General features: G+C 37.1%; 1 protein-coding gene across 1 annotated transcript; it reads left to right on the top strand.

The window, feature by feature from the left end:
* Positions 1-312: 312 nt before the first annotated feature.
* LOC148876397 (translocon-associated protein subunit alpha-like) lies at positions 313-12,102 on the top strand. Its single transcript, XM_088966764.1, has 8 exons — positions 313-633; positions 1,355-1,516; positions 1,601-1,651; positions 1,834-1,922; positions 8,260-8,337; positions 8,527-8,730; positions 11,427-11,498; positions 11,660-12,102. The coding sequence occupies exons 1-8, from the start codon at positions 576-578 to the stop codon at positions 11,705-11,707; spliced, it is 762 nt and encodes a 253-aa protein (XP_088822890.1). The 5' UTR covers positions 313-575; the 3' UTR covers positions 11,708-12,102.
* The last annotated feature ends 1,435 nt before the right edge of the window (positions 12,103-13,537 follow it).

The following is a 13,537-nucleotide window of genomic DNA, read 5'->3' as shown; positions in this document are numbered from 1 at the left end:
TGCACAGTCAGGAAGCATTTCGGAAAAGCACGGACAGATTCAATGCAGATTTTTAAATTTCATTATAAACTTATAAACATTCAAAAAACCTCACTCTATCATCAACGCCTGCCCAACATTAATTCCGAATTCACATAAATTCTGATTCTGGGTTAAACAGCCATTCTCTATTTTTTTTTTAACCGAAAAGATAAATTTAAAGAAAATTTATGGTTGGATTCTCTTCAAAAAAAAAAAAAAAAGAAAAAAATTATTGGTTTTCTAAAAAACCCACTTTAATTTAAAAATTAAAATATGTCAATTTTAATATTCCTTGCCTATTTGATATTTCTTGCATGTTTCAGCCTTGCAGTGAATCAAGAGCACTTGGAGTTGGTAGTCGCCGTTTGGTCGTTTGTGGGCTGCTGAGTGCTGGTTTTTTCGATTTTGTCCTTGTGTTTTTTACCTGAGCGCGAATTCGTCTTACAGAGGTTAAACTAGAAAATACAAGCAAAAATAGTCAACAGCCATTCTTCTGCTTATCGTGCGCTGGTTCGAGAGCTTGTGCACTCGTAACTCGTTTCAGACGAGTTCCAATGGCAATTAGGGTTTTCTTGTTCGCTCTTCTCCTCATCTCATCTCCTTTCCTCCAAGGTAATGTTTCTTGATCTCTTATTTCCTGATTTTCAGATCTGAACGAGTTTTGCTTGCTTTTTGTTTCTGGTTTTCATTTTTATTGGCGTCAGAAATGTCTTGGTTTTAAGATCGGTCCACCTTAACTTCACTGGAGTTTTGTTCGTATTGTCTCTGTGTGCATGTATGCATCAGGAAGAACTCTGATATGCTACCTTCAAAATTTTTAGCCGTTTTAAGATTTACTGTGAATTTTGGCTGGCGGCTAGTAAGAAACTTATATCCATTTGTGATGGTCCAATCAGCTTTTCTGCGAGTGCGATTTTTTGTTGTTTGTTTGTTTGTTTTTAATCTTTCCTTCCCTTTCTATGGAGCTTGTTTAGTTTGTCATTCGAGTTGCCATAATGTTTCTATTTCTATATTTATTTATTATTTATATGCCGATAATAAAATGTTTCTATAATCTATATTTATATGAACTGTCCCTTTCTTTGTTGTTGAAGCGATTTCTTTCATTTCGGGTTTATGCCGTTTTATTAGACGGGTTGGGCAGATTTTCGTTTAAGTTTTCATTTATTTTTACTTCTGGTACATACATGATTTCGTCCTTTGATCTAGATTATATTTTGGACCCAATTGAGTCTGAAAAACATGTACCCATCTTTTGTTGTCAATTCCTTGCATTTTATATAGACAACGTTATGTTTAATCAGTGTGCTCGCTGGTCTGTGTTTGTCGACAGTTGTTAAGTGTCAATCTGAGTCGGAAGTTGAAGTGACCGAAGTTGTTGAAGGAGGTGATCTCGGAATTGTTGGTGATGATGTCCAGGATTATGGTGATGGGAGTTTTAGTCCAGCTCCAGGAGTCGAAACTGTCTATGTTTTCCCAAAAAATGCAGCACGCTGTAAGAGTTTCCATCAATTTTCTTTTGTATGTATAATTTAACTTGCTTAGGATCGAGTCTTTAAATTCCTTTTGTGTTCTGCAGTGGTGCCAGCAGGGGAAGAGGCTGAAATACTAGTTGGAGTAAATAATGAAGGTAAGCTTTTTAGCCAATTGCGGCGTCAAGTTCTAGTTTTTGTTCTTTATTTCAAGGCCCACCATGCATCACCCCTGTTCACAAATCAGATTATTGATCTTAATGGACCCTTTCATTATTTTGTCACACTTTAGCTGTATCCATAGCTTTCCTTAGTGGTTGTTTTTTAATAAAAAATACAGGGGAATCAAATTTGAATGTTGTTGCTATTAAGGCTAGCATCCACCTTCCTTTCGATCATCGTCTGTTGGTCCAAAACCTTACTGCACAGGTAAACCTAAATTATGTTTTTCTTCGTGATGCATGTGTACTGTGTTTTCAGGTAATCATTATTGTTTATTCTACTCAAGCTTTTATTGATAGATGAATAGTGTTAAGTCTGTAGACTTGGTTTATTTATGAAAGAGTTGGTGACTGTGTAATGCTGATCCACGTGCCTCCTACAAAAGTCATTTGGTTTTTTTATACCCCAAGCTTTACTCCCAGAGGAGGGGTGGACAACTGGCCACTGTCAATTTTATTAACATCAAAAATACCTGGTGGGAATGCAAGTACATTACCCCTCGTCCCCTCCAGAAAATATATATGAAAGGAGTTCATAAAATACACTAACCGTAATTACAAAGTTCATTTGGTGACTGGTGATATAGCTGATGATGAAAATTTTTAGTTTTGCATCTTTTAGAACTGTATAGTTCTTTTTTCGGTGTGAAGTTGTTCTCTATATCATTTGGATTGCAAAGTTTCTGCTTTCCTAGAAATGTCATTTATCACCTATGATGGAAGATTCCTAGTTTTGATTAAGCTGTTGATTGCTTGTGGATATATGGAGGAAGCCATAACTTGTTTTGCTCTGGGCTAAGTGACTCAATCTGGGGTTTTGTACTTTCAAAATGTTTGATATTTTGGCTTTTTGTAGAAGATTCTCTCTTAATATCTGTATGTTATATATTATGAGCTTGTCTTAGTATCTTACTTGGTGTATGCATATTCTTTTACTGCAGTGAACAAGAAATTAAATGTTACTCAGCTGATATTATTTATTCTCTAAAGTTGCTTTTCTGTTATGGACTGCGGCTCATGGTAAATTCCTCACTAAAGAAAAGCTTATGAAAAGAGGAATTCCAGTCACCTCTCCAACTGTCCTTTATGCAATATTTCACAAGAAGACAGAGACCATCTCTTTCTGCACTTCCCTGTTAGCAGGCAAACTTGGAACTATGTGCTGGCAATCCTTCACTTTAGCTGGGGAGAACATGTTAGCAAAAATATATTCTTGGGAAAAGGCTCATAATCTCTCAACTAATGTGCTTTTTGTTACATACAGATTCTAGTGAACTTGGGTCTTGTCACCCCATGTACAACCATCTTTACAATCAAATACAAAATACTTTACCTTTTCTCAAAAAGAAAAAAAAATCTCTAACTTGCAACTGTGTACTTCAGCCTCTCAAAGATTGCTTGATGAAACTGCAAAAGAAGAGAACAGAATGGGAAAAGAAGAAGGTGGAGTAGAAGTTGAATAAATCTTTAGATATAGGATTGTTACTTGGAAGTACAGGGTCAGGGTCTCTTACTATTTATTAAAGGTGATTATTGGAAGTTGAATAACAACCTTAAGGCAGTTAATATTCTGAAAATGCAACACAATAAGCTAGAGCTTCAGGATATATGGGGGATGAATTGAACAAAGTAAGGTTAAATTTGCCAGATACAAGGGTGTAAGTATCCTGATTATCTTGGATTTCGGAGTTGGGGCCCGTTTAGTTTGCAGGAATGGGGCTTGAAATTGCAATCAGAATGGTCTATTCCGATTCCAACCATTTGGTTGGGTGGAATCGGAATCCCATTCCCATTCCTGGTGGAATGACATCCCCCATTTGAGGGAATGGCTATTTCCTCCCCCTCCATTGGGAATGAGAATCCATTTCTGCCGATTCTAATTCGAATTCCTGTCTAAACCAAGCAGGCAGGGGGAATAGACCATTCCAATTCTTTTCCAATGGATTTCGACTCCAATTCCTATTCCAATTCGAACTGTGAACCAAATGGATCCTTAGTTTTTCTTTAAACTTGCCCTTTCCCTAGTAGTTTAGGAGAATTTCCAGTTTAGTTGAAATTTCATTTTTTGCTTAAGCAGTGCTGACCTTAGGGGTGGAGCTGGTATTTACCTGTTGATTTTAATTTTTAATTAAGGATCTAAATTTACAAGGTGATAATTGCACTCCATGATTCTCCAATCTCCACAACAGGTTTTAATATGTCTACAAGACATTCCTCCCTTGCGTTCTGGTAATCAATGTGAATCAGTGGTGTCTTGGTTGGATTTCCCCCTCATATATTTGATTCTGGGGCAAATTATTTCTTTCTTTTGGAGTTAATTTGGTAATTTTCAGTAGACCTTTGGTCTACAATATTACAGTGGGATAGAAGTCTTAAGAGGTCAAAATGTGTATCCAGGTTCAAAGTAGGCATTACAATTTTTTCATATAGGGGAGTTGGTTAATAATGACTTGGTGCAAGTACGAGACATAGGTTGAAGTGGTAAGAAATGATCCAAGGACTTGCAATCTAACAGAAAACATGATTTTGATAGAGCACAATGGAAGGACAGGATTCATGTGACCGATCTTTAATAGTTGGGGTTAAGGCTTAGTTGAGTTGAGGGCAGTTAATTAAGAGGCTAAGGAGTTAAAATCTGCTATGTATGATGATGCATACTTTGCCCCACAAGCTATTATTTATGTGCCATAGCAATAGCACTATAAAAGGTTTTAATGTTTTAGGTTTTATGAATTTATTTCTTAAAAGAAAATGAGATTACCAAACATGGGTGAGTGATAGTAATCCAATATTCCAATGTGGCCGAAGGGTTGATCACGTGGCATATTGGCTTGACCATTCACTAAGAGTGGAAATGTTGGCTTTACTCCAAGGCTTAAGGCTGGCTAAGCAAATGGTCCTTCATCAAGGCAGAAGGGGATTCTAAGCTAGTAATTGGTTGGATGCAATCACAAAGTTGGGGGGTATAGGAGTCTCTTTCAATTGGGTCAGAAGGTTGGCTAATGGGCTAGCTGATATGTTGGCAAAGCAAGGGACTTTTAGAGAAAACTTGTTTTGGGCAGTAATGTAACTTAAGTTTGTTTTTTGGGCTCAGCACCCTTTTGTTTGAGTGGTTGACAGTTGTATTTTTGTATTAAACTAACTTCAATGAAAGTCACCGTTTCCTATAAAAAAAAGATTAGGCCCAGGTAGCCATGTGTCTCCCAACAGTTTCTGTTTGTCCAAATTTGTAAAAGCAGATGTAAAATTTTAAATGATATGCCAATAGCCAACCTCAAACTGGGCCAAATTCTTATAGGTGGCCTATTCATAGAACAAGCTTGAATATAAACTGAGACTTAGGATCTAATTCCCACCTTCACCAGGATTGTGGGGCAAGGGTTACATGGTTTGTGTGTGGTGAGGCCAAAAAAGAAAGAAAGAAAGAAAAGGAAAAAAAGAAAAAATGTGAATGTATTCTGTATTTGCATGACTTTTTGTAGTAGGATTCCAAATTGTTATTTTTTGGGTAATTTTGTTGACAGTTTGGGTCCAGGGGTGTTTTGGTCATTTTATAATTCAGATTCTGGTCAGGGGCAGTTGGGTGCACATCTGTTGGGTTTTGGTCTCTTGGGTCTTTTTTTTACAAAAGTTATCTTTTGGGGTCTGTTTAAAGTTAGCTTTGTTCTTTAGGAGTTATTTGTGAAAGGGAAACATTCTAGGGGCATATGTGTAAATATATAAATTGGCTTCTCCAACAAGTCATTGAGTCTTATAAAAGAGAAGTGGGCTGTGTCTGTAGGGGTCTTTTTAGGTTCTCTCTCTTGTTTGAGCTGTACCTTGGCCCCAACTAGGGGTTCCAAGTATTGGAAGCTTGGGTTTTGAGGGGTCAACCCATTTTGGCACCTTCCAATCCTTCTATCGCTGCGTGTCTGCACGGGAGGCCAGCTTGATGCCTTTATTATTGTAGCGGAACTGTTCCAGGAGAAGTTCTACTTTAGGTTCAGGTCTGAAATCCCTAAAAGTCTTAACTTGTTTTGTTGTTTTCAGAATGGTATTTCTTGTGCTTATTGTTGTATATTTGAAGTGCTGCATGTAATTTGTTTTTCTGTTCACATCAGTTTGGAGATCAGGCTACCCTTGTTGTGTAGCCTAAGGGTAATCTGTAATCATGGGCTGGGCCCAAGCTGGGCTTAGCACCTATTATTATTACAAGCTTAAATATATATAATATAATATAAAATATATATAATATATTACATGTAATCACTATTATCATCATTTAAGCCTTGTCCCAACCATATGAGGTTGGCTACATTAATTGTGTTCCTCAATTGTGTTCTTTTTAGTACCATATCCATTGCTAAATCACGGGCCCTTAAATCATTTCTCACTACATTAACCTATTTCCTTTTTAGTATGTATGTACGTATCCAGACTATAAATCAACCCTAGACCGTAGCTCCATTGAGTGAAGAAAAAAAGTCTGCTGTAGTGCCGTACAGCTATGAATTCATGGTGGGGCCCATGCAAACCATTGTCTTTCAGCACATGTTTATGTGAACATCACTGTCTGCAGGTACATATAAGAAGAAAATATTGTGTATATTGTCAAATATAAGTAGTACTTCTATCCATGAAAAGCCATTTATGTGGTGCCAATGTTTTTACCCAAAAAATGTTGTCTGTGTTCTAGGATGCAGGAAAGTAGGACTCCAGATAGCTGGGACCAAAATTGGTTATGGTCTAGTGAACTTAATTCTAGGTTTTAGCTGCAGCAGGTACAACTAACAATCTAGACTCAGGTTTTCACTTCTGCCCTAAATTTAGGCAGTAGCTCATGCCTTCTATGTAATTGGATAGGATTTGGGTCTGGGTCAACATGACCCGTAGAGTGGTTTGGGGTCCCATCAGTTCCCACTTTCCTTAAATTCAGAGGATTGGAACCTCCATTCATGTGGCCTACCATGAAGCCTGGGCCAAAAGCAAGCTTCAAACATGAAAATGGGTACATGTTTTCACTATATACAATTTGAATTTGGGAGATGGAGAAAAGTTCTACTAGGACTCTTAAAATGTTGAAAAAAATAATAATCATAAAAAATTCTGAAAAAATAATACTCCAAGAAGCTTATGTGGAAATGAGTAAGAGCTGCCATGGTATGGACCTTATGGGAGGAACGGAACACAAGGATCTTCCATGAAAAAAAAAGGAGTGCCGAGGAAGTTAAGGAATGCATACTAACAAGATCCATCCTATGGCTGAAAGCATCAGAACTGTTTGTAGATTTTTCCTACGATGACTTTTGGAGGAGTTGGGTAGCAGTGGCATCAATAGCATCAAAGAAATCCAGACTACAAGCTAGTTGGGCTCCTCCTCCAGAAGGTGTAATCAAGCTCAATTTTGATGGCAGTAGTCAAGGTAATCCAGGGCCTTCTGGAATTGGTGGAATCTTGAGGGATAAGAACAGCAACATCATCTCTTTATTCTCAGGCCCAGTAGGAGTGGGTGACTCAACAAGAGCTCAAATACTAGCAGCTGTACAAGGTTTACAGATTGCAAGCCAACTTGGAGTGGAAAATCTGGTAGTTGGAGGAGATTCCAAGGTAATAGTTTGTTGGCTGCAGAATCCAGAGACCGTCACTTGAGGCTACAGAGATCTTCGGAGGAAAGTTAAATTGTTAACAAGAAGTATGACAGTCAATTTCCAATGGGTCAGCAGATCAGCTAATGCTTTGTCAGATTCTTTGGCTAAGCAAGGGGTTTCTCGGGCTTCTATGTATTGGGTTAATCTATAATTTCACAGTGCTTGGGCTTGTACTCGTACCTTTGGGGAGGTAGCATCTCGTGCCTCCTCCAAGGCTGGTTGTACTCCCTTTTCCATCTCTTTAATAAAATTGCCTATTCATTCATCAAAAAAAAATAAAAAAAACTTCAAGTAAGATGGTTGAAACTGATGATATCATGCCGGATTTTGGTTAACAGCCCATCTGGCAATGTGTCCTGATCCTCTACTTATGTGCTCCATCATGGTCCCCAGACCACAACTACCTATACTGTGACTTCAGATGCAAGATACTTCCAGAGGAATATTTCTATTAAAATTTTGTTGTATATATAATCTATGTATGAGACCTAATCTGATTTACTTCTAAAACAGGTATTTCTTGTTTTAGTTATGAATGCTTTTTGCATCTTTACTTAGTCATTAACCTTTCAAGAGTTTTCCTTGCTCTTACATTTTCATCCATTTTAAAGTCCCTGAATAATTGTTGGGTGGTTAACCAGAGATATGGATATAATCATATAATTGTTGGCTGGGTTAAGAGATCTGCTAACTTTGTATTTAGTGTGTTGTACTTATTTTTCCTTCTTAAATTAATAAAATGTTTGAGTTATTGATAAAAAAAAAATGAAGTCCCTGTCTAATGTGTATTCTAACTTTGGTTCATATGCAAGCATGTTTTCTTTGGTTTCATTTTAACTGCAATGTGTATTCTAACTTTTGTATTTTTTCTGTTCTGTGCACCTTTATTATTAACATATAATTTCGATTGTGATTCAGGTCTTTAACAATGCAACTGTTCCAACTTCTGTTCAGGCCACTTTTCCATATATATTTTCTGTTTCCAAGTACTTGCAGGTATGTAACCTTGTTGTAATTGGTGTGCATCTTATGAATTGATTGTTTGATCAGCAATTGGCTTTTGCTTTATATTTGAATTTATGTGAAAAGAAAAACAAATGAGGATTGTAACTTGATCCTATGCATATTTGTCTTTTTAATCAAATAAAAAAAATGTCTCAAGCATCCTATTATCTGTTCTTGCAGCCTGGATCATTTGATCTTGTGGGTACAATCATTTATGAGATAGATCAGCAACCATTTCAGAGCACTTTCTACAATGGTACCATTGAAGTTGTTGAGGCTAGTGGCTTTCTCAGTGTTGAGTCTGTTTTTCTTATTACCCTTGGCCTTGCTCTTCTTGGCCTTTTTGGGTTGTGGATATATGGTCAAATAAAGCAGCTTTCCAAGGTAAGTAATGACTTTGTAATTGTATGTGACACATGTATGTGTTAATATAAATATGTTGAAAAATCAGGACTTATTTTTCCTTTTTTCTCCTTTTATAAACAACAGAATACAAGCTTCATTCTGTTAATGTAGGTTATATTGTGGGATTGATGTAGTAATAGAGAAGAAACTAACAGAAGGTGATTTAACTTCTTTGTTTTGAAGCCAATAAGGATTGCTAGGCATTTCACCTAGAGGAAGTGGTTCTAGCCATCATGCCTAGGCATCTCTCCTGCAATTAAGGAACTCTTTATTTCATTAAAATGACTACATCATAGTTGTTAAGGTGGGATGGCAAGCCTAAATGACAGGGATGCACCTTGTTGCCTAGGTGTTGTAAGTGTTCTAAAAGGGTAGCCTAGATTTGCAGGTGAAGCTCATTTTTGCATTGCGCCTCACCTAGCTTGTTATGTTTTGATGAGTTGACCTTGAATTTGAAGTTTTAATTGGTAATTTACAACATTGTAGGTTGTAGCCATGTTTTAATTTGTTAGGTATTAACATGGAACAGGAACAACAGGTTGTGCACAGTTGTAGGTATAGTTGCAATTTTTACATGTCAGCTGCTGCAATAGTGCCATGTTTTGATTTATAACTGAAAATATGCAACTTGGGTGGGTTGGGTTTAGGGTCAACCCTAATACATGAGCCTTGGGCCAAGGCCTAATCCAAGATGAAAACCCAAGTTGGCCAGCCCATGCCCAGACTGAGCTGGGTTTGGGCATGCTATTGCGTGGTTAGGCTAGACCGCTAGGTCTTCTTGCTCATCTTTTTCATTTCTACATGTTATCTACCCTAAAAACAATTGAACAACAAAAGAGAGGAAGAAGAGAGGAAAACAAAGAGAGGAGAGGAGGAAGAAACTTTAGAGAGCCAAAAAACTCTGGCTGGCAGCACCAGGTATGTTATTTGTACTAGGAGACAACACAAACAAATAAAAAGAATGAAAAATTACAGTGGTGCCCTTGGTGGCATAGTCTAATATAAAAATAAACTAACAACACTCTAACAAAATTCCCCCTCAAGTTGGGCTGTATATGTCAATCATGACCAACTTATCACATAATTCATTGTGTCACAAACTCTAAAGCCCCTTTGAAATAACATCAGCAAGTTGCTCTTTGGAGCTGAAATAAGTGGTACACACTTGATCCTTCTTGAGCTTCTCCCTTATAAAGTGTTTGTTTACTTCAATATGCTTTGTTATCAAAATAGAGAGACATAGGGATGTCCACACTAAATCCCAGTTCCCCAAACTTTATCCAAAGCACTTCAGCCATCCCATGAGCCATGGCCTTACAACACTTGATTTAGCAACCACACTTTGCCTTTTTCTCTTCCATGTCACTAGGATTTCCTCCCACAAAAGTACAATACCAATGGGTGGACTTTTTGTCATCCACAACACTTGCCCGCATCAGTATAACCCTCCATTTCAAGTGATTTTGCTTCTTGAATAGTAACCCACTTCCTAGATATTTCTTAAAGTACTTGAGAACTCTCTTAGCAGCTTCTAAGTATGGTACCTAGGAGAGTGCATAAATGGACTCAAAACTCCCACAACATAAGCAATATCTGGTTGCGTCATAGACAAGTACAACAATTTCCCCCTAACCTTTAAAACTATTTTACATCTTTCAAAGGTTCTCCATCACAATCACCCAAGCTGTGATTAACACCAATCAATTGGCTTTGCACCTAGTTTCCTTGTGTCCTGTAATAGATCCAAGATGTATTTCCTATGAGAAACGAAAATACCCTTTTAGGAGCAAGCAACCTTGATTCCAAGAAAATACCGTAGTGGCCCTATATTGTTCACCTCACATTGGGTAGCCAAAAACTCCTTCAAATTCTGTATCTCAAAACTCTTGTCACTTGTGATGATAATGTCATCTATATATACAACCAGTGCTGCAACATTCCCTGGGCTCCTTAACAAAGAGTGTGATCAGACTGGCATTGCTTGACCTTGAACCTTACTTGCTGATCCACCATATGAAACCTACTAAACCAAGCTTTGGGAGACTGCTTTAAGCCACATAAAGACTTCTTTAATCTACACACCTTGCATTCTCTTCCAAGTCACCATTACTATGTAATTCCCAATCCAGATTGGTAGGCAGAGCGACAAGACAACCCAAATTGAGTTCAATTTTGCTACCAAAGCCAAGTCTCAACATAATCAATGCCATATACTTGGGTATACCCTTTTGCCACCGATCATGCTTTGTACCTTTCTACTGTCCCATCTACCCTATACTTTACTTGAAACACACATTTACACTATTAGGTCCTTCTACTTGGGAAGATCCACCAACTCCCAAGTGTTATTCTTATGGAGGGCATTAATCTCCTCCTTAAAATTTGCATCAATGTGCGACTGATAATAAAAAGGGTATGTGTGCAACTCATATTCAAATTAGTAATTGTGATGATCTGGTTAGTGTTAATAATTGGAGGCAACTCGTAAAATTTTAGATCGGGGCATAACTTTCCTGTTGTATTAATTGAAAGTCCTAGTTGTTTTCTATTGATTGCTCTCCTATTCCTGTGTTATTATCATGTTTATAGCAGGCCTAGCTAATGCAATTATGATATTTGCTCTGTTATTTATCAGAACATTTTTTTTTTTAAACTTTCTGGTTTAAATTACCCAGAAAACTAAAAGGATGCCAAAAGTTGAAGTGGGGACTGGAACAACTGATGCTTCAATGGATGAATGGTTGGAGGTGAGTAGATTGTCAAAGATGCTCATTTCCCTGTCCTAGTGTTTTTTCCCCGTAATTACAAGACTGCTAGGTTCAACTGATCTCTCATTTTTCATATGCTGCAACTGTGTCCCTGAACATGAATCACTAATACCTTCTCTCTCCCCTTTTTTTTTTGTCAGGGAACTGCATATGCTCAATCACTGTCCAAGTCAAAGAAGAAGAAGTAGAAGCCATCTTAGACTGCATTTAACTCAAGCAGAGGACTATGGGAAAGCACAGTTTCTCATTTCAGACTATGTAAGGTGGCTTATAAGAGGGCTCAAAGGTTGAATGGTTTCTCAGAGAACAGAAAGTGCCAACCTAGCATTTGTAACATGTGAAGAAGTTTCTATGTTTTCCTGTGGTCAATACTGTTGAGTTGAACTCCTGACACAAAACTACAGGGAAGGTTTTAGTCAAAAAGTAGGAAAAACAATTTTGGTCAACCCCGTAAGGTTAGTTTTTGTTCCATATTTGGATGAATATGATCTGTTTCAGTGTTTCTATTTGATGATGCTTGAGGTACTCCGTTCATTTTTTTCTTGGAAATAATGGAGAATATGTTTGTGGGTTCGAAGTGGAAGTAATGTTTTTTTTTTTTTTTTTTGTTTATGTTTTTATCTTTTTGCTTTCTCTCGTAAGGAATGGTCGGACTTAGGGCGCTCCTCTCACGATTGGCAACCGAAACAGTATTTTGATCTTGTCAACTTCTGTACTGAAGATACGTTTACTTTCATGCAAAATGAATAGTTCTTCAGAAAATATGCTATTTTCTGGTGCTTAGTTGTAGCGTTGACACATAAAATGGCTGTGGATAAGGAGAACAGATGTTAAGGCCATGTTTGATTTACTTCTCAGGGTTTCATTCTTTTAATTGGTGCTGGTTCTAGGCAAGAATGAATAACATTAGTGTTTAATTACAAAATTCTTGTCATGGGTCACATTCTTTTTTGAATGAAAAATTAGCCCCATATCACAAAAATTGAATAGCCTTGAGCATTAAAAACAATCATGCCCCATCTTGTTCATTTTCATTCTTTGAGGAAATTCAGCATGCTAAATTGTTGACATTAGATGTTTACTTTTGTAAAAACATTTTTATAAAAATATTTTTATGAAAACATTTTTATAAAAGTAATTTTACATGAAAGCATTTTTATGAAAACACTTTTATTAAAGCATTTTTATAAAAATACTTTATTAATGCACTTTTATAAAAACATTTTTGTAAAAGCACTTTTATGAAATTATTTTTATAAAAGCACTTTTATGAAATTATTTTTATAAAAGCATTTTTGCGAAAATATTTTTACAAAAGCACACGAAAGTATTTTTTTTTAATATTTTTATGAAAGCATTTTTTATAAAAATACTTTTATAAAAGCACTTTTATGAAAGTACTGTTACTAAAACACATTTATAAAAATATTTCATTAAAACACTTACTTTATGAAAACACTTTTATAAAAGCACATTTACAAAAATACTTTTATAAAAACACGCTCAGTGGTAATTATCACTAACCCCGAGTTTACGTTTTGTGCACTTATTGGTGCATTGGTCGAGTGCACCCTCCAATTACGTTCGACCACGTTGAATTCAGCGTTGAATGTGTAACGATCGAGTTTGGAGGTCCGTCAATCGATTCAATTGGATGCAAAAAGACAAAACCCATTCATCTGTCTTCACGAGTTCGAACTCCCCCCTCTCTCTCTTCACTTTGAAACCCTAGCACCTCCAAGCTCGATGGCGCCTTCACTTCAACCAGTGCCATTGTGAATGACAAAGCCACCGGCGACCAGGGACAAGTCGTCCGAACAAGCATGCCCGGACGTGAGATGCCCTTTCCATTCTTCTTCCTCCTTACTCCCCCTCTCTCTTCTTCTTCCTCTCCCTCCTTTTCATATGCTTTGCATGCTCGGACCCTGAGATGCCCTTTCCATTCCTTCTGGCTTAAAAGCCCTTTATTCTCCATGTTGTTCCTACCATACTTCCACTTAGCACGAGATGTAGATGGC

Source organism: Nelumbo lutea, chromosome 1, assembly GCF_056320005.1.
Source record: "Nelumbo lutea isolate HS-2025 chromosome 1, American lotus-T2T, whole genome shotgun sequence".
Taxonomy (NCBI): Eukaryota; Viridiplantae; Streptophyta; class Magnoliopsida; order Proteales; family Nelumbonaceae; genus Nelumbo; species Nelumbo lutea.
Note: the sequence above shows the minus strand (reverse complement) of the source record. Positions and strands in the feature narration are given on the sequence as shown.